The 22,365-nt window shown below is 38.9% G+C and overlaps 1 protein-coding gene across 2 annotated transcripts in view; it reads left to right on the forward strand.

Annotated features, from left to right (window-relative positions):
- Window positions 1–22,365, forward strand: part of FMN1 (formin 1) — a 491,267-nt gene that overhangs the window by 240,313 nt on the left and 228,589 nt on the right. For both annotated transcript variants that reach the window (XM_006141689.3, XM_006141690.3), the window contains 2 exons: window positions 11,595–12,370; window positions 18,086–18,236. In XM_006141689.3, coding sequence (XP_006141751.1) covers window positions 11,595–12,370; window positions 18,086–18,236 — 927 coding nt within the window. The remainder of the gene's footprint in view (window positions 1–11,594; window positions 12,371–18,085; window positions 18,237–22,365) is intronic.

The raw sequence follows: 22,365 nt of genomic DNA on the forward strand, positions 1-22,365 counted from the left end.
GTAAGAGAGAGAAAGAGATAGAGCAAAGGGAAAGTGAGAAAGTACCTCATGGGGTATGGTCACATCACAATCCCTTCTCCATTTCTTTTTCCTTATAGGATTTTGGGCATGCATGCATGTGTGTCCAGCATGTTTCTCAAGCTGGGCCCTAGACTTGAATCACACAGTTGGCCATGCAGGATCCAGCCACCTCAACTATCAGGCCCTGGACTGAACTGACCCTGAATTGTACTTTTTAAAAAACTTATTTTTTTAAAGAATTATTTTATTTAAATGTAGTTATTTATATATAAATATACAATAAATATATTCATAAAATATTCACATAATAAATGTATTTATATAAAAATCTACATAATGTATGTATTTATATAAAAAGCTACATAATGTATAATATAATAAATGTATTAGTATATAAATATATTAATATGTAAATATATGATAAATTTATTTATTTATTTATTTGATCAGAGAAAGACAGAGAGAGAGAGACAAAGTGAGAAAACAAGCTGCCAGGTTCAGGACTAGAACAGTGTTTGGGCATGTGAGAGTCCAGTGGCAGGCCCAAAAAAACTTATTTTTTAATTGACAAAAATCGTGTATTTTTATGGTGTACAACATTATGTTTAGATGTGTATGCATTGTGAAATGGTTAAATCAAATTAATCGACATATCCTAAATAGATTGTGTCTTCATGGTGTATTTATGAGCTCTTTGTCTGGCCCAAGGTCACAAACCTATCTTCCTATTTTTTTTAAGATGAGGTTTTGAGGAACATAAACTTGAAGTTAGGAGGTTTTAGCAATTGAGTCTTATATTACCCACTGTATCCAATTAATTTGTTACTTTTTACTGACAGAAAATCTTTAAAATTACATTTTATAAAATATATGCTTAAAAACAGTTTCTGGGGACTGCCAAGTTGGTGTAATGACTATGTTGCTGGACTCCCATATAGTCGACCGTGGTTTGAGTGGACCCAGTAGCTTAAACTCACACCGGGCATGTGTGCTTGTGTGCCCAAGATCCCAGGAGGAGAATGGAAGAGAAGGGATTGGGGCATGGCCATCCCCCTGGGGGGTGATTTCTTGCTTTCTGTCTCTCTGTCTCTCTCTGTCTTTCTGGCAAGCGTATGCACCCTAAAGCAAAAATCTCTTCAAAAAAAGAAAAAACAGTTTCTGAAAAAATTTGTTTCTTACTATTCTAGGGTTCTATTCAATTAAAATAATCTCTCACATTAAATCTCTTTTTTTAATTTTTTTTGAGAGGTTTTCGCTATAGGGTGCGTGCGCTCGCCAGACAGAGAGACAGAGAGACGGAAAGCGAGACATCACCCCCTAGGGGGGGATGGTCACGCCATAATCCCTTCTCCTCCATTCTCCTCTCCGGATCTTAGGCATGCACGCACACGCGCCCGGCGTGAGTTTTAAGCCACCGGGTCTAGGACGCAAACCGCGGTCAACTACATGGGAGTCCAGCGACATAGCCATTACGCTAACTGCTGGTTCCCCTCACATTAAATCTTGAATTGTAGGGGATTTTTAATTTACAACTGAATGAGCAGCAATTCAGAACGACTAGAGAGCTAGCCAGAAGTGTGGAGTTGTTAAGGCACTGGATCCCACATGGGTGGCTGCTTGATTCAAGTCTTGAACCTGGTGTTTTGAAAATCACACTGGACACCTGTGCATGCTTGCCCCAAATTCCAAGACGAGACTGGAGCAAAGGGACTGTGGTGTGACCAGTCACCCTGGGGGTGCTTTCTCACTCTCCCCTGCCCCCCACCCTCTCTCCCTGTCTCCCTCTAGTGAGTGCATGCTCCCTATAGCAAAAACTAAAACAGACAAACAAAAACCCCCCAGACTACTAGAAATTTGTTTTTATCATGAGCACCACACTGTCAAAAAGCATTAAATAAATAAAATGCATCGATTGTCTGTTCTACTACCCATTAAGGTGCTTGTTCTTGTGCACCTGACTGCCGTAGCAGAGCTATGGATGGAACAGATGAGCCTGAGCCTTGGTGGTGCTTAATTGAATATATGTATTAGTGGTGTCCTAAAGCATATGTTCATGCGCTTGAGATTTAAAAAGAGAAAAAAGAAACAACAGAGATGAATGCAGAGTTACAGTTTTCCTAATCGATGAAACCACTTTCAAGGCACTTCAATATATCCAAAAGGTTGTTAGGGAAAACAACCTTTGGTAGTTATGCCAAAGACTAAAAAAAAGGTATTCTAGAAGGAGATGATCTGGTGGTATCCAAATGTGTAACTGTTTGACTTACACATGTTTAGTGTAAGCATGACATCTTTAGAACCACAGTTGTTCTTAAGGTTAAATATTTAAAAAAAAAACTTTAAAACTGAGCCAGCCAGTGGTGTGGTTGTTAAGGCAGCTACATCCCATGTAGCCAACTAAGCTTTTTGAGTCCCAGACCCAGTGGCTTGAAGAATACTCCAGGCATGCTTGTGTGTGCGCGTGCGCACGCGTGCCCAGAATCCCAAGAAGAGAAGGGATTGTGGCATGGCCATCCTTCCTGGGGGAGGTGATTTCTCACTTTCTTTCTCTTTCTCTCTGTTTCTTTCTGTCTCCCTCTGACAAGCACATGCATCCTATAGAAAAATGAAAAAAATATTAAAATTATTTGCAGAACTGCTGAGTACCTCCATGTATCTCTGGAAAACTGGTTTGTAAAACTGCCGATCTTTTTCTGAACTGTTTGTATTACAGATGAAGAAAGTAAGAGCTAGATATATAAAGTCAGACAGCAGCCTTATGCCGAACTGAAGCTAGGCCCTCTGACCACCGTTATAGTGTTTTTCCTGTTACCTGACCAAGACACTCACATTGTAACAGAAAATAGTACTTCCTGGACCCATTATTAAAAGAAAGAAAACTATTTAATTTTGTGAGATCTTGTCTGGTGTCCCAACTTGTACCTCGTATAATGAGTATGCCTTTCGGCTGGAGTGAGCAATTTTGGGAAATTTAAGACATTTTCCTTACTAGTTTTCTCTAGAGGAGGCATCCTAGGCCAGAACCCAGATTCTAATGAAAAACGTATAAACTCTCTTGTTTGTTTTCCCTGTCGATTGGTCTATAATTTGAAGCCCATTCAATGGCAGATTTATCAAGTGACTAATCCCTGGGAAGACTTGAAGTGGCAAGAAGAAGGTGGTTGTGGCTTAGACACACATCATTGGTCATTTGTTCAAATAATAAGAAGGTAGGAAGCCAAATACTTCCTTGCTTATTCATAAAAATAATTCAAGAAGATTGGTTCTAAGTGTTTAGGCCTGGAGGGACTGTTTCTCTTATAATGAAAACAACACAGACAATCTGGGATGCCTTTGCTGGACAAATCAACTTGTGTTGTCCTTGGTTTTCTTTAGTTGTCAGGGAAGAAATTATGTCTCAATAATATTAATAAATATTATAATGTGGTAAAACCCATAGCTGCTCAGAAGCCCTGAAAATTATAATTTCAATGTATTACTATTTCAGCTAGTTTCTCAAAGTATGGTAATTTCTCATTTTCACAAGATCTAGTGCATTGCAGATGCTCACTAATGCTTATTTGAATATTATTAGGTGATAGAGAGACCATGTCTGATATAATGAAGACTGTTGTTTATAGTCTACCTGGTTTACATAAAACCACTATGAAGAATATTTCCATAACAAGACCAGCAGTTAGTGTAATGGCTATGTTGCTGGACTCTCATGTAGTCGACTACAGTTCGAGTCCCAGACCCGGTGGCTTAAACTCACGCCGGGCACGGGTGTGTGCGTGCCCAAGATCCTGAGAGGAGAATGGAGGATAAGGGATTGAGGCGTGGCCATCCCCTCTGGGGGGTGATTTCTCACTTTCTGTCTCTCTCTGTCTTTCTGGCAAGCACACGTGCCCTATAGCAAAAACTTCTCCAAAAAAGAAAAAAAAAGAATATGCCCATAAGCAGGAAATTTATTACAACCATCTTTCCCCTCCCCCACTGAGCCTTTTCTTGCTATCAGAGAGCTCTGTCATTTCTAAACATGAATGCTATTTTCTACTCCACATTCACAGAATCTTCTGTATAAGTTTTACACAGAAATAAAGAACAGAAAGAACTCATCAACTGGCCCCCATCTGATAATTCTGTAAAACTGATGTAATGCTATTTTTATTTCCTACCATTGAGAAAAGAAAGAAAAAGAAAAAAACAAATAGACTATCAAGAGTATGTGAGATAAACCTCATTGAAGAATCTATATCATAGTTTCCAAAATGATGCCGTTGGACAGATGGGCGTTCTTTGTAATATTGTATCCCTTCATAGACATAAGTGTGAGTCATTGAGAGGGAAATATTAAGGGGATTATTGTAATTGCTTGGAGAATCTCAATTTGTTACAGTATTAAAGACCAGGATTTACCATCTATTCCTGCTAGCTAACAGGTACCGTAGTGTGTGTCATACCTCATTGGACTAGCTATAGCTTTGGTGGTGAAATAGAAATACAGCATAAAACCCCAAGGCCTCTCTGTTAATAGAGAAGGAATTAGTATATTGGCTTATTGCCTAAGAATGTACAGCCTCGGGTTTGCTCATTAGGTTTAGAATTACTTTTTAGAAAAATAAAGTCTGAAAATCATTTCCATGGATATCCCAGTATGTATCCATCCTGTGTCTTATCCCCTATTTGGTGATATTAATAACTTAGAAATAAAAATGTTATCAGAGTTCCCTATGAATAATGATTCCTTTCTTTTATTTCACAAAATGCAATCTGGCTACAACCTTGTTTTCTTTTGTGTCACAAGTAGGAACCTCAGTGCAGATTTCAAACATTTCCTGTTTTACTTCTCTATTACTTCCTTAGATGACTATTCATAGATACATTTACTTACTTAAAAAATATATTCCTAACCACTTGTAATAATCCTTTCAGAAATGTGCAATTTTATCTGAATTGCATATTCACCCACTGGTGTTTTCAGAGCTCCTTAGTGAGTCTGACTCATGTAAACATTTACATTCATAATGAGAATTGGGACTCCTTAATTATATGGTTTAGATAATATTGTGCTGTAAGCCCTTATGAAACTTTCAAGATAGGGAGTTGTAGTCAAGGTTTGAGAGAAAAAGTGTTGGGTGTGGAAATTATTAGTGTTTCAGAACTAGAGGAAACCTTAATGATTAAATATTTTAAACAGCTCAGACATTAATACAACGAGGTTTAGAGGACATTTAAAAATTTGGCTAAAGCTATTGACTGAGGTAACTGAGAGTAGAATTTAGGTTTTTCTGGAAAATGCCAATGTTTTCCCCACTTTACTTGAGATCCAAAAAACTTTACGTCTATTATTTACTTTGTGACTCCAGTTACTTTTCAGAAGGCTGAAGGGCAAACATTTTAAAGAAAGCATCCCTGATTAGTTTGGCCTTCTGTTTTTGTGTTGGCACTCTTAGCTTCTATAAATTGAATGAGAAGGATAATTAATCACTGGCGATCAGTGATCAAGTGACCTCTAGACCTAGAGCCTATCTTCTGTTGGTAGTTTATTTAATTTATGTGTGCTTCTTTCTTCCTCTGGAGAGTAACGATAATGCCACCACTCTCAGACTGTTCCCATGATTGTCCATTAATGTGATACAAAGGGATTCCGAGCAGTAGGCGACATTTAAGGTTATTGCTCATTCATTTTGATGGATTATTATTATTAATTTATCCACTATCAAGCTATGGAGTTTGAATTTGGCATCAATTCAAATAGAAAAATGGAGAGAGTATAAATTTTAATATCAACCAGGAGTCAAAGTCCTTTGTTACCATTTTTGAGCCATGGGCTGTTGTACAGGTTGATGCATCCCGGAGAATGTCTACCTTACAGAGCTGCAAGGGTTCAATGGAGGCACCTAGCACCGTGCCCTGCGTACTCTGCATTGGTTTTGTTTCTCTCTGTCTTTTTTTTTTATTTTTTATTATCATCATAATCTTCTTTATATTACATTGGATTACATATAACTTTACAATGTATTACATTGCTTTTTCTCTCTGTTTCTCTCTTTGTCTTTAGTGAGCATTAGTGAGGCAGACTGAAGATTGGCACCGTTTTTACACGTGTGCAGGGTACCTTTGTGCTCTCTAGCATTGCGCACATTGGGTTTTCCTTCTGTGCTAACTTCATACCAATTGCTCTTTACCCTTTCTTTTTCTCTCCGTGATTCTCTGTTTCTATATTCCTCCCAGCAAGTTTTAATTACAGTGATATGTCAGATGTGCCTCATGTTTCTGAGTGTCCCTAAGATGGCCTTTTAGTTGTAATTTGATGTGCTTTTATTTCTGATAAGAACCAAAAAAAAAAAGAAATTGATAATAGTTAATTAAAACCAGCTATTATTAATTTATGAGGTTTTCATCAAACACAGTGCTATTCTTTTTATTAATAAAGATGTCTGTGTTGTTTTTTACAGGGCAAGTAAATTAAGTGGGGGGTTATTGAAGTCTTTGCACAGCTTTCAAAAACAAGACAGAAAAGCTCAGTGCCCACATCCAAAGCCACAGAACCGCCATCTTCTTGCCTCACCTAAGCACGCTGCTAGAGAAGAGTCCCATCTCTTCGTGGTGTTTTGTGCTCTCAAGCCCCATTTCCCTTCTCTCCCCTCGTCTCACATTGTACTTTACTGAAGTGGCAAAGCTTTTTTGTGCTTCTATTTCAGCACTAGAATTCTCTTGCTTTCCCCAGCATAGGGATGTAGAATTTAAAACAGTCCCTGGGAAAGACTGACTTACTCAAGTCGTATAGCAGATAACCTGATTTCTTTCTTTCTTTCTTTTTTTGGTCCTAGCCCTGGCAGCACTACTAGGAGAGAATGTTCATAGCAACAAAATAGTAAGGGGTGATTTTTTTTCCACAGTTCTTGGCACCAACATGATGTCTTTCATCAGTAGGCACTTTTCCACCTTCTTTCTGACAGACATGCTTGTGGGGACCAGACGAGGGAAAAGTCTTTCTCTGTTGCTTGAGTTTCAGCACAATGTGTTCCTTCGATGATATCTCAGCAATGGTAATGTGGAGGATATTAAAAAATAATGAGGATTTGGTAGGGGAAGGGAGAGCCAGCCCCAGAGGAGGCTGGAGGAGTTGTCTAGAGCCCAATTCCTAATCAGATTAGAATCACAAATGTGGTTCAATTCTACCGGATAGCTTATTGTACATTTGGGAATAGGCTTGGAGTTTACTATGAAGAGAACGCTTATCTATATTAAGTATTTGGAATTGTCTAAACATGATCAACATCAACTTTTAGAAATACCTTTATTGAAAAACAAAAAATCTTCAGTGTTTCATCTGAATTATCAAGGCCAAAAGTAGAGATCATAGGCAGAAAGCAGATTGACGAATTTTCAGTATGTCTCCTCTAAGTAGTTTCAGGCTGTGAGTAATGTCTAATAACTGATAACTGTGAGGTCTTACAGTGTATGCTACATCTGGGGAAAAATAATCAAAGAGGAATGGAATTTTATATTCTCTCCATTACTTTTCCTTTTCTTTTTTTTCTTTCCTTTCGAGCATCATGCATCACTGGTTGGGTACTACGGGGCACTAAGAAGTCTTCATATTTCAAACTAAAGGAATCTAAATTCATTAAGTACCGATGGATCACTAAGTAGCCAAGCAGTTTGCAATGTTCTTGAAGTTTAAACATGAATGAGGCTTGGTCCCCAAATGCCTGGACTTGTTAGATTTGCAAAGAAGACAAACACCAATGACTGTAATGCAACATGAATCTAGAAAGTTCTTTGATGAGAAAGACAAAGAGTTTTGTCAAGAAGAATTATAAAAAGTTTAAGCCAAAAGGTTCAGTTGAACTTGATAAAATATTTTGTTAGGGATTTCACCAGGTGTAAAGAGAAAACATGTTCTAAGCAGAAGAAACAGTGTGTGCAAATGCATGGAGTTGTGGGGTTGGTCACAAGTCGAATCTATAATGGTGCAATGCAGAGAAAGCAGAAGGAAATGTCTAGGAATGTAGGCAGTATCCAAGTATTAAAGAGCCATAAGGGTCATGGAAGTAATTTGGGTTTGTCTGCTGTGTAGAATAAATAACTCTTTTCAATATGGGCAATAAAGGAATATTTTCCTCATTGAGTCATATCAGAATTAGGAAGGAAGAAGCTTTCTCCTTGGAAATTTTAAAATGCCCCAAGAAGAAGTCATTGCCAAAAGATCCAACTGATACTGTGATAGCATAATATTTCAACTGCATTAGAGCAGAATAAAGATTAAGATCATTGCTGATGGTCCCAACTATGGCTCCTTTTGGAAACTGTTGGTGAGCTTTATGGATACCAGTGCAAGGGTATCCATATGGGTATCCATCTCAGACTAATTAAATGAAGATCTCTGGGGATGGGATTGAACACCAGCATCTTTGACAAAGCTCTCCAAGTGATTCTAACCGAGAGTAGGACTTGAGACCATTCAAGAAAAAATAAAAAAGAAAAAAGTGCTACTGAAAGAAAAGAGATTGAAACAATAGTTTAATTAGGATCACCCTCTCAAAGAGTGAGTTTGAACCTTGCTTACAGGAATGGGTACAGATTAACAGATAGTTGCAGGTGGGAAGAAGAGATGATTAAAAATGAAACAATAGAAGCAAACAAGTTAGGAATAAAGGAAGGACACAAGTTTTGGAAAATACTAGAAAGGTGTCAGACTACATCTGTCTCTTTTCAAATGATGTGTTGTATTGCACCATTATTTGGCCCAAAAACTAGCTTTCCTAAAGGCTCATTTCGTGGTATGTATAGACTTGAGATGCTTTATTTAAATAGAGCCTGAAACAATTTGAAATCATTGATACCACTGGTAGAGAATGAATGAGTTGGTAAGTGGGATTTGGCAACAATGAATTCAGTTTCAGACGTGTTAAGTCTTTGATAGCTGGCTAAATGTGTGGGTAGATTAATTCAAAAATAGTTAAATTATGGTTTTAAGGTACCAATTTAGAAGTCACCAGCATATGGCGAATGAGCATTTATTTGCTGCAAGAGAACATGAAGTCTCCTAGAGAGATTGCGTGGTTAGGGAAGGAAGAAAAAAGCAAGGAAGTGGTCTTGGGATCAACATTTAAGGCATGAATGGAGAAAGAAGAGCCTTCAAATTTCCTAGAAAGAGGGGTGGTGTTGGGGGGGGCGGTGGAGGACAGAGTGGGAGAAGTGGGAGGTGGATTTGAAGCTGGGTGAAGTAGAGAGAATGTCAAGATATGCACAAGAGTCACCTCTAACCACGTGACTAAGAGGCGAAATCACTGAAAAGTGCCGACTGAATTTAACAATCAAATCGTGGAGTTGCTAGTGGGACGGTAGGGGCCAGAAGCCAACTGTAATTGTTGAAAACTGAATGGAAAAGAAAACAGAGAAGATAAGGTTTGAGTGATCTTTTTTCCCCCCCACAAAAAACTCTGCTGTGAAGGAAATGAGATAGTTGGGAGAGTAACAGCTAGAGAGAGATGAAGCATTTTGGTATCATCATTTTTGCATGGAATGGTGTCGTATTGTAATAGAAGGATGCGGAGAGTATAAAGCCAGGCTTTTTATCTGTTGAGCATGAGAGACAATAATAATGTTAGCAAATTTTCATAGTATACTTATTGTGTTCCAGTTGTTTCTCTATATGCTGTTTTACATATATTAAGTCATTACTTCCCATAATAGCTCTGTAAAGTATGTTCAAGTATTATTTCCATTTTACTTACCTGAAAACTGAGATACAGAGAGGTTAAATAACCAGCCAGTTTGTGTTTTTCTACTATTCTAAAATATAAATATATTAAATCAAAGCCATCTGCAGAAATTAAATAAGCTCAACAAAAAATATTTAATTACTATAAAGTTGGCCTGGAAAACTCTAATAAAATTCTAAATTTGATTGTTTTCTTAACTGTAATAAACTAAATGGCTTTGGGTGCTGGGAAATGAACTAGTTAATATAACTGAAAATATATCACCTCTGTACTAGTAAGTATAAAATCATAGACTCAGGACCAACAGTTGGCATAATGGCTATGTCACTGGACTCCCATGTAGTCGACCATGGTTCAAGTCCTGGACCTGGTGGCTTAAACTCACACCGGGCACATGTGCGTGTGTGCCCAAGATCCTGAGAGGAGAATGGAGGAGAAGGGATTGCGGCGTGGCCATCCCCCCTGGGGATGATTTCTCATTTTCTGTCTCTCTGTCTCTATCTTTCTGGCTAGTACAAGTGTCCTATAACAAAAACCTCTCCAAAAAAGAAAAAAAAGTAAAAAGAAAAAAATCATAGACTCAATACTTTACCACAACTGAGGAAATATCCAGAAGACTACAAGTAAATGGCATATTTTAATTTCTTTGCTATCTATGCATTTGTATTGTTTATTTGTTAGGGTATTTCGAAATGAACACAAATACTGATCTTGTGCAGCTTTTATTTTTTAATTGTCAGAGGGTATGTGTGCTTGTCAGAGGGAGATGGAGAGACAGAGAAAGGAAAGAGGGAGAAGGAGAAAGCATCATTTGAAGGGGTGTGGTAACACTGGAGTCCCTTCTCCATTTCTCTATCCTGTTGGGATTTGGGGCATGCATATACATGCATCTGGTGTGTTTTTCAAGCTGCCAAAGCTGGGATCTGAACTCCAATTGGTCATGTGTGATCTGGTTCCCTTAATCCTAGGCTATGGGGATAGCCTAATCTTGTGAAGCTTTGATAAGGAAATTTAAAAAATATACGTATCGCTCCTGTCTGTGCCTTTTATTACTACTATAATGTCCTGGAAACCTGATAAAAGAGACATTCTAAAGGAGACCGTGAGAATAGCGGGTCTGAACCTAAAGATCTCTAAACCCATTTTTTTCCTTATAGTTTTCTTTTTTAAACCAAAACCAAAAGTTATAAAAGATATATTCAAGCATGTCCAAATCCTTATTAAAAGTTTTGTTTTGCATTTGATATTAAAACCGGGTGAAAGTGCTTAGGTAACTGATTTACTTTAGGCCTTAATCCTTGTTAATTATCTCCCATGAGCTCAGATTGGATGAAATTACGCTTGGACTGGACTGTTCAGGTCCCTGGAAAATTCATAAAATGAAATTTACACCCTTCTGGATTCTTGAAAGAATGTCTGTTATTTCCATGCATGTATGTGGGCTATACTATGGTGATACGGTGATAATAGTATTGCATTTTAAATTTATGTTTGTTTTTTAATAAACTCTTACTGATTTTTAATTTTCTTCCAGGCCCAGTTTGAACTTCAGGCATTTCATATCCGGGGAGAGCATGCAGTGATAAAGCCATGTGGAACCTTATCCTGAAGGCCCGTGGCTTCTTCTGCCGCTAGCTCTTTTGTTGGAGGCTGAATTATTAGTAGAAAGTCTTCATTCCCATGTCCCTGGAAAATTCATAAAATGAAATTTACACCCTTCTGGATTCTTGAAAGAATGTCTGTTATTTCCATGCATGTATGTGGGCTATACTATGGTGATACGGTGATAATAGTATTGCATTTTAAATTTATGTTTGTTTTTTAATAAACTCTTACTGATTTTTAATTTTCTTCCAGGCCCAGTTTGAACTTCAGGCATTTCATATCCGGGGAGAGCATGCAGTGATAACAGCGAGACTAGAAGAAACCATTGACAATCTCAAACACGAATTAGAGCACCGATGGCGAGGAGGATGTGAAGAGATGAGGGATGCGTGCATCTCTACTGATGATGGCTGCCCTCCTAAGACGTACAGAAATGTATACATTCAAACAGACAGAGAAACCTTCCTCAAACCCTGTGAAAATGAAAACAAGACAACTAGAAGTAACCACATAGTACCCAAGAAATTGAACATCTCCTCTTTAAGCCAGCTTTCTCCCCCGAATGACAACAAAGACATCCACACATCACTTTCATCTGTGGAAGGCATCTTATCAAATCAACAAAAGGCACCACCTCCCCCTCCTGCACCACCGTTACCATCCTCTATTCCTCTACCTCCTCCTCCTCCTCCACTCCCACCCGAACTTGGACTTCCAATGCAACCTGTGAGTGCTGGGCCACCACCGCCACCACCCCCTCCTCCACCTCCTCCACCACCCCCTCTACCTGCAAGTGCTGGACCACCCCCACCTCCTCCTCCACCGCCGCTTCCTAACACCCCCACTGCGCCCCACACAGGGGGACCTCCTCCTGCTCCAACACCTCCAGGTCTTGCACCCCCACCTCCTCCTGGACTCTTCTTTGGACTAAGTTCTTCTTCTAACCAGTGTCCTCGAAAACCAGCTATTGAACCTACGTGTCCCATGAAGCCTTTGTACTGGACTAGAATACAAATAAGTGATAAAAGGTAAGCTATCCTCTAGCACATTCTTAGCTTATGAATCATCAGGATTTTGCCCAAGTGCATTAGTCTGCTGTTGCATTGCTAATAGAGATACCAGAGACTGAGTGATTTATAAAGTATCAAGTTTTATTTGACTCATGATTCTGGTGACTGAAAAGTCCAACAGTACAGGACTTGCATCAGGCCAGTCCTTGTCACAACATAGCAGACAGTATGGTGAGTGTGTACAGAGGAATTATGCTCTGTTTTTCATGAGTCTGTCTCCTTCCTAATAAACCCACCGGTACTCTGTCATGGGGTCCTACCCAAATCACCTGATCACTAATCTCTTCCTGAAGAAGATCCCACCTTTGGGACCAGCAGATGGCATAACAGTTACATTGCTGGACTCCCATGTAGTTGACTGCAGTTCAAGTCCTGAATCTGGCCGTTTAAAACTCAAGCTGGACGTGTGTGTGTGTGTGTGTGTGTGTGTGTGTGTGTGTGTGGGTGTGCCCAAAATCCTGAGAGAAGAATGGAGGAGAAGGGATTGCCGCATGGCCATCCCCTCTGGGGTGTGGGGAGAGATTTCTCGCTTTCTGTCTCTCTAGCGTGTGCACGCACCCTATAGCAAAAATCTCTCAACCAAAAAAAAGAAAGAAAGAAGATGATCTCATTCTCACCTTTAAACATCATAATCAGACTATATTTTCATCCTCTTAATCCTGATATACTGGCTCAATACATGAATTTTTGGGGGGATATATTCAAACTATAACATCAAATGAGGCTTTATTCTTATCGGTTCAATATTTGTGCAGTATAACACTCATTTCAAGTGTGATATAGTGAATACCTTGGGTAAACAAAGTCTCTGCGTTTGGGGAGAATGCCTCTCCACCAGAGTTACTCTAAATTTTGTATGGGTGGATGCTGGGAGAAACAATGTATCACTATCAAGTTTTTCTCTAAGGTAAGTTTTCCATTATGCAGACTACAGAAGGGTCTAGATCTAAGCTAGGGCCTTCTCCAACATCATTATAATTAATGACCAGTCATAAAGAAATTGAGCCTGAATCTATACTATGGGTTCTATGAGGATTTTTAGAATATCTTTGTGATTCACTGTCTTGTTTTTAGATGGTATCTCTAACCCAGTGATCTGGATATTTAATAGATACTTTTTTTTTTTTTGAGAAGTTTTTGCTATAGGGCATGTGCACTTGCCAGACAGGGAGAGACAGAGAGAAAGAAAGCGAGAAATCATCCCCCGGGGGGATGGCCACGCCGCAATCCCTTCTCCTCCATTCTCCTCTTGGGATCTTGGGCACACACACACGCGCCCGGTGTGAGTTTTAAGCCACTGAGTCCGGGACTCAAACCACCACGGTCGACTACATGGGAGTCCAGCGACATAGCCATTACTCTAACTGCTGGTTCCAGTTTTTCGTTTTTATTAAAAGAATGGGACATGGCTAAGTTACTAGTTTTTCAGATCAGAAAGGAATCTTAAAATATAATCTCTCTCTACTGGAATTCAGGTTCCTCTAATTGCTACATGCCCTCAGTGTTGCCCTTTGAGAAAGTATCACTATGTGGAGAGCTAAAAAGCACCTCCCATTAGTATAGTTTGTTAATCTAGGTCTGTAAGGGAAATAAGATATGGTTGCTTGGAAACTTTCCTTTAAATAGATTTGAGTCTGTTATCTTCAGCTTCATTTTTGAGCCTATTAGGAGAATAGTGAAAGAGATACTGAGTTGTTTGTTAACACCCTTCAAGTTTCCAAGCTTTATTTGTTTGCAAAAAAATGGTAAATATAGAACACATTTTAAAAACTCATTTGCCAAATCAAAATATAGGCAGTGAATTTGTCAATTTACATAACATTTTTTTTCTTGGGAAAGACAGGATACTGAACAAAATACATGCAATTTACAACTATAAAACACTCTGAATCACTATATCAAGAATGGGGATTACCTTAAAACTAAGCACATGGTGAACTTGGTTGATTAGGTACCTCATATTGCCCCCTTTCCTCTCAACAAAAAAATAAAGACCAAGAGCTTATTTATGAACTATTCTGATATTTTTCAAAATGGCGATGCTTCGTAATTTCCCAAATGAGTGATTAAAAAAAAGTACAATATCCTGACATACTCCTACCACTAATAAAAGTACTGGTATTTTCCTTTTAAGACTCAGCTGTTTGCGAAGAAGTAACTTCCCAGGATATTTATTTTGAATTATGTTTCGATATTAGTATTCTCAAATTAGCATGCAGTCTTGCCAGGGTGATGAATCCCACCTGTCAGTCCTGGCACAGCCTTCTCTGACAGCACATGGAGCTGTTTCACACCTGGGTCTGTCTCACTAGCCTGCGTTCACTTAATTCCCCAAAAGGCTTCATGAGCAACAGTCACTGTAGACCATAGCAGCCATACGACTGTACCACTGGGACAGGTGGGCCCTTTGCCTACTATTCCAGGTGGGATAAAGGCAAGCTAGAGATACTCATTGTCTGTATTTTTTCTTCCTTATGTAGTTGGCCATGTTGAGAAGGGAAAAAAAGCGATTACTTAAATCTCATTTTTTTTCCAGAGAAAAAGATTTTTGCTATAGGGTGTGTGTGCTTGCCAGAGAGACAGAAAGTAAGAAATCACCCCCTGGGAGGATGGCCATGCTGCAATCTCTTCTCTGTTCTCTCAGGATTTTGGGTGCACACTCACAAGCGCTCAGCCTGTTTCAAGCTGCTGGGTTGAGACTGGAACCACTGTCGACTACATAGGAGTCCAGTGATATAACCATTGTACCATCTGCTGGTGCCAAAATCTCATTAGTTTTCCCATAGACTCAGGGCTTCACTTTTAAGCACAATGAGAAGTAGATGAAGGGGGACATCTGGAGCGTCTAACTGGACAGTGTCCACCTTGAATCCAACCCAGGGATGTCGGTTCTGCCCTTCTGTGATGTGCTAAGTCTCCAACATGGCCACTACTGCTGGAATCACAAGTTTAGTGTCTTTTATTAGGGCCCCTCAAAATATCTTGTGCCTCTGAGCATGACAACTTCTTTTAAGATGACAGTGGTCTAAAGAGTAGTATTCATTTATGAACAAAAGTAAAATTATTTGGGTTGTGTTCTTTAGAAGACAAAATGGTATTTTAATATTTTACTCAACCAAAGTGGTAAGCACATTATATAATACATATGAGACGAATTTTAGTCTTGGTTTACTGGGGAACTTGGAATGAAATGTGAATTTTCCTCATCGACCTTGATTGCTTTTTTACCTCTGATGTAAGCTATTTTCTTTCTTTTGCCATTTTTGCCTTCATTGTCTATTTCCTAATTTCTAGAATAGGAAAGGGACATTTAGTACAAGAAAAAGAAATACTTTTGTAACTTAATTTTCAACTTCCTAATAAGTTTCTCCTTCACTTCGTCCCCATTTTCCTCTTCCTTCATTTTCAGCTAAGATTGTATGTTCTGTGGGAATACATTTGACCACTATGGCAGGCCATCCATTGTGAGCAGACCTTTGCTATTTGCTCTACCAAGTAGTAGCTTTCTCAACTCACCAAGAGGTGGTATCCAGAATTCTTTTATTCAGTTTTGGAATTGCCTTTCCCATAGAGATGGTGTTGTAAATGGTGATGAGGTGCACAACTTGACTCTCAAAGTCAATTTATTCTGGAATATGAATGAACGATAACATGCTGGCCTGATCTCCAACTCCCTAGAGCTAAAACCAAGCAGTCCAGGTGCACGGGTTGGAGGAGGGCGGGGGTCTTCAGAATCTTTCTGATGCATTGGATCACCTCCCTCTAGGCACATCCTCCTTAACTGCTCTGAAACTTCCCAAGACCCAGACCAGTGTTCCCTAACGTATCACATGCTCCAAAATGCCTTGTTCCTCTTCCCCAACCAAGAGCCCCCTTCCTTAGTGCAAAACATTAATGATGTCAATGTTTCAAAGTGAAGTTGAGTGAATGGCAGAGGATGTGCTGAGGAGGAACACAGAGATGGATACACTTCACTGGATATGTTTAGTTCTTGGATTTCCCAGGCGTTTGTTACATCGTTTGTTATACTTCATAACACACGCATGATTTCAATATTACATTCAAAAAGTAATTAAACATACAAAATAAAGGGAAAGGAAATAAATGTGGCCGGAACCAACGTACTGTATTTCATTGGGATGGCATATCTATAGCAAAATGGGAACCCACAAGTCTGAAAATTAGTGTTACCAGAGGTTTTAAATGTGAAAATCACCTTGTAATGTCAAAAAATTTTGTGGACCACCACAGATAGTAATAGTTGTCTTTTTAGTCAAGGTAAATATTTTTAGATTTTGATTATAATGCATATATACGTTTGAAAAATAGATATGTAGATGAAACTTTTTCTTTTAGTTTTTAAAATTAAAGTGAGTTAAGAAAGTAGACATTTGGGAGATGTAACTTGACCCATCTGTCAGCTCTCAGACTCTGCTCTGATGTCCCTGATTTTTTTTTTTTTTAAGAGAGATTTTTGCTATAGGGCACGTGCACTCGCCAGAGAGACAGAAAGAAACGGAGAGACAGAAAGCAAGAAACCACCCTTCCCTTCCCCTGGGAGGATAGCCATGCTGCAATCCCTTCTCCTCTAGTCTCTTGTCAGGATCTTGGGCATACGTGTACACACACCCAGCATGAGTTTTTAAAGTTACTGGGTCCAGGACTTGAACTGCAGTTGACTACATAGGAGTCCAGCGATATAACCATTTTGCCATCTGATGGTCCCTGTCCCTGATTTTTAACAGCTTTTCATTCTGTGCATCAAACTAGGGTGCCTCCGTTTCTAGAAGACAAACAGAGCAGTCTCCTTAGGGCTGCTTTAATTGGAATCCCTGTGGGACTGCAGTGGAGGAGTTTTTGATTTGTTTTTGTCGTCATTGTTTGGAGGTGCAATATTATAAACTACGTATTTTGACATGGGCACAGCCTGTTCACATGTTAAGGGCTCTATACACTGAATTTACCTGAATCATTCCTGAAAACCATATTTAAAACCAGTAGAAGTCTGAAGAGGGAGCAGATCTTTATGTTAGTACTCCATTTACAGTCTGCTTAAGAACTACCCTGCCATTGCCTCAAAATTGCTTATCTTTTTAGCTTTCATATGATGCTTATTTTTATCCATTATGGAAATGTCACAGAGGAACAGCTTGGGTGGTTCCAACAATCTGATTCCCAAGATTTCTGTTCCCATGAGTTTTCTCTACAGATTTCTCTAGAGACCAACCTTTTTTGGGAAATGTATAGTTGAGTATAGTATATTCTGACTTTCTTTTTAAGAGAGATTTTTGCTATAGGGTGTATGCGCTCACCTGAGAGACACAGAGACAGAATGCAAGAAATCACCCCACAGAAGGGATGGCCATGCCACAGTCCCTTCTCTTCCATTGTCCTCTTATGATTTTGGGCACGCATACATGCGAGTTCCAAGTCACAGGGTCTGGGACTGGACTTGGGGTAGACTATGTGGGGGTCCAGTGATGTAACCATTGCTCCATCTGCTCATCCCCATGTTCTGGCTTCTTAAAACTACAAAATAAAAAGCTTTTCCCCATGTTTAATGAGAGTTTTACATGTTTTTAAAAATATGTAAAACATGAATTAAAGATTTGATTGTGTTGTATTCTTTTCTGTATTAGTTCTTAAGTTTACTTGTCATTTTTCTCTTTTAAGCCAAAATGCTACACCAACCTTATGGGATTCCTTAGAAGAACCTGATATTCGAGACACTAGTGAATTTGAGTATTTGTTCTCCAAAGACACAACTCAGCAGAAGAAAAAACCTCTGTCAGAGACCTATGAGAAAAAAAACAAGGTCAAAAAGGTACTGAGTAATTACAGTAATAGTTGTAATTATGTATATATTTTGTTGTCTGTCTGTTTGGGTCGTTCATGGGAATTCATTACGTGCTGCTGCATTTGCTTTCTCTCTGTGTTCAGAAAATGTTTTGCAGGATCTTGAGTCATAGAGGGCCAAAGGGAGACCATTGTGAAATCTGTGCTTGCTGTTTTGAGCATATCTTCTGTATTTCAAAATTTTAGATGAATATTTTCAGCACCTAACTCTATGAATTTTATGAAAAAGACAACATTTAATCTTCTCTTAGTAAAAGTAGTCTGTGAGCTGTATGGAAAAATTCATCGTATTTGGAAACTCATTCACTTAACAATGTACATTAGTGGATTAGAGTGCCAGGCATTGTTCCAGGTCTGTACTGGTCATATAGTTAACATGTGTCCATTTCAATGATGAAAATAAAATAAACTCAGTTATTTAGTTACACTAGCCACTTTCCAATTTTGTTTTTGTGGCTAGTGGATACCATATTGGATAATGCAGATAGAAAATATTTCCATCATAAAGAAAATTCTATTGAATAGGACTTAGTATTTGGGATACGTTGGTGAAAAAAACCTCCCAAGAACCTTGTCCCACTGGAAGTTATATTAATAATCAACATTAAAAATAAGCCTTGTAAGGGGCAGTAGATGATGTGGTGGTTAAGGTGCTGGTTTCTTGGATTTCTAATCGTGGTTCAAGTCTCAGACTTAATAGCTTAAAAATCATGCCAGGCTAATGTGAGTGTGTGCCTGAAATCCTGAGAGGAGAATGGAGGAGAAAGGATTGTGGTGTGACCATCCTCCCTGGGGGTTGATTTCTCCCTTTTCCCCTCTCTGTCTCTGTCTGGTGAGTGCATGCACCCTGTGGCAAAAAACCTAAAACTAATAGTAATAATAAGCTTTTAAATCTCATTGTAGGAGGACGGTTTGGGGTCTGCAGTTTTAAATCGAATGTTCAGGGTAGGCCTCGTTGTGAATGTGTTTTCTGGGAAAGACTTGAGGACTTGAAAACTAAGAGCCACCAGCTGTCTGTAAGAGAACAAGTGTAAGATTGTCAAGTCATCAGACATGAGGTTGAATTGCACTTCTGCCTTACACTGGCTGTGTGACCTATATCCTACTCTCTGTGCCTTCTTGCCCTAATTATCGCATGAGATGACCTCTACTCATGATGTTCTTCTAAGTGATTATTCAATATGATAGTGCCTATGTGTTATGCTCATCCTGTGCTTGGCATCCAGTCAGCCTGGAGCACACGATAGCTACTCTCATTTTTAATACAGTTGCTGCCACTGTTACTATTTCTCTGCATTAATTGGGGCTAGTGGATACCATATTGGATAATGCAGATAGAAAATATTTCCATCATAAAGAAAATTCTATTGAATAGGACTTAGTATTTGGGATACGTTGGTGAAAAAAACCTCCCAAGAACCTTGTCCCACTGGAAGTTATATTAATAATCAACATTAAAAATAAGCCTTGTAAGGGGCAGTAGATGATGTGGTGGTTAAGGTGCTGGTTTCTTGGATTTCTAATCGTGGTTCAAGTCTCAGACTTAATAGCTTAAAAATCATGCCAGGCTAATGTGAGTGTGTGCCTGAAATCCTGAGAGGAGAATGGAGGAGAAAGGATTGTGGTGTGACCATCCTCCCTGGGGGTTGATTTCTCCCTTTTCCCCTCTCTGTCTCTGTCTGGTGAGTGCATGCACCCTGTGGCAAAAAACCTAAAACTAATAGTAATAATAAGCTTTTAAATCTCATTGTAGGAGGACGGTTTGGGGTCTGCAGTTTTAAATCGAATGTTCAGGGTAGGCCTCGTTGTGAATGTGTTTTCTGGGAAAGACTTGAGGACTTGAAAACTAAGAGCCACCAGCTGTCTGTAAGAGAACAAGTGTAAGATTGTCAAGTCATCAGACATGAGGTTGAATTGCACTTCTGCCTTACACTGGCTGTGTGACCTATATCCTACTCTCTGTGCCTTCTTGCCCTAATTATCGCATGAGATGACCTCTACTCATGATGTTCTTCTAAGTGATTATTCAATATGATAGTGCCTATGTGTTATGCTCATCCTGTGCTTGGCATCCAGTCAGCCTGGAGCACACGATAGCTACTCTCATTTTTAATACAGTTGCTGCCACTGTTACTATTTCTCTGCATTAACATCTTGGTAATAGCAGAAATAGTGTTGAGGAAAAAGTATAGTATTGGGTCATTGGAAAAACCATAATGTATTTTTTCTGTTTTTCTATGCAAAACGTGTCATGACTTTTCTGATGACTCAGTATTTGGTTGCACTAGGGATTTGGTGTGAGGTTGGGCTGGTTGTCTTCTTTCTAACATTTTACCTTTTCTCTTTTTAATTTGTAAGATGGTACATGTACTTGCCAGAGAGAAACAGAGAAAAAGAGAGAGAGAGAGAGAGAGAGAGGAATCACTCCCTACGAGGAATGTTCATATTGTAATCCTTTCTCTGTTAAGGATTTTGGTCATGCATGCATGTGCCCAGTGTGTCCAGGATTTGAACCGCACAGTTGGCCACATGGGATCAAGCTGCATTAACCACTATACCACCAACTGGCCCCATTTTTCTTTTTCTATTAAACAAGATTAACAATATTCAAATTTACCTCACCTCCAGGATGTTTTGAAATTTGAATTCACAACAGAGGGGTTTGAGAAAGTATTTTGAAAAGTTTATAATATCAAATGATATTATTATCAACCCTTCCTTTCACAATTATGTTGTGGACCAGTCAGTGACTTTGGCTAATGTGGGTAAATTCCATGTGATTCCACAGTTTGCATCCAGGATGAGATACCTTGGAAAACACGCTGAGTGTGTGTGTGCCTGCCCAAATCCTGAGAGAAGAATGGCCGAGAAGGGCTTGTTGTTTCATGATCTCCCCTGGGAGTTGCTTTCCTATTTTTCTTCTCTGTCTCTGTACAGCAAGTGCAAGAACTCTGGCAAATAAAAAAAAATTATATAGAAGTGCCCATTTATCAGTTTATATTTCAAGTAATGTTATGCTTATCAAATCAGCTGAAATTTATCAGGGAAAAAATGAAAGAAGTCTGAATGGACATCTCTATTAATTAAATCAGGTTTTCCCTTTGACTTGAATTGTAAATAAAAACCATGATCAAAGTTTTTCATCTGTCAAATTCAATGGAATTGTGATGAGAAAAATATGATCCCAATAATATTTAAATATAAGAACATAGAACACATTACATGGAACAATTTGAATTTTTCTATGTAATAGGCAAGAAGTTAAGCTCCAGGCAAGACATCAACAGGACATGCTGCTAGGTCCTTGGGAAAGTTATGACATATTTTTCTATGCAAAAATGCATCATGTCTTTCCCAACGATCCAATATAAAATATATTCCCATGCAGTTAGGTTCAGATGAGACAGAGATAAGGTGAATCTAGTGGGGCCAGTAGATGGTGTGGCGGTTAAGGTGCTAGATTCCAACACAGTTGTACCAGATCTGGTGGCTTGCAAATCATGACAAGTGCATATGCGTGAGTGCCTAAAATCCCAGGAATTAAACAAAGAAGGAATTATGGTATAACCATCCCCTCAAGGAGGAGGGTGATTTCTCACTTTCCCTCTCTTTGTCTCTCTCCAATGAGCACATGCGGCCCATGGCAAAAACCTTAAAAAACAAGAACAAGAAAAAGCAATGACTCTCGTAGGCATTAAATACCATCTTTTGAGACAGAATACTGCTCTTTTTACATGAAAAGTCTAAGAAAGAATCTCTGTATTCCAAAACCAGTCTTAGTTTGCCTCTTCCAGGAAGGATTCTCTGACTAACCAGAAAGTACTGTGTGTTCTCATGTGATAACATGTTAAACTTACTTGTGTTCTCTATTTCTTCTTAGATTGATATTACACCTTTTGTTTCCCTCTGAATGCTTGGTAACATGTTGTTTACTCATGAAATTAATTAGTTCTGTTTTGGCCAATGAGTATTTGTTTTTATTTTTTATTTTTTTATTTTTTGGAGAGTTTTTTTCTTATTAGGCGCGTGCGCTCGCCAGAAAGACACAGAGAGAGAGAGATAGAAAGCGAGAAATCACCCCCCCCCACCTACGGGGA

The sequence above is a fragment of the Tupaia chinensis genome, unplaced genomic scaffold (assembly GCF_000334495.1).
Source record: "Tupaia chinensis unplaced genomic scaffold, TupChi_1.0 Scaffold000062_1, whole genome shotgun sequence".
Lineage (NCBI taxonomy): Eukaryota > Metazoa > Chordata > Mammalia > Scandentia > Tupaiidae > Tupaia > Tupaia belangeri.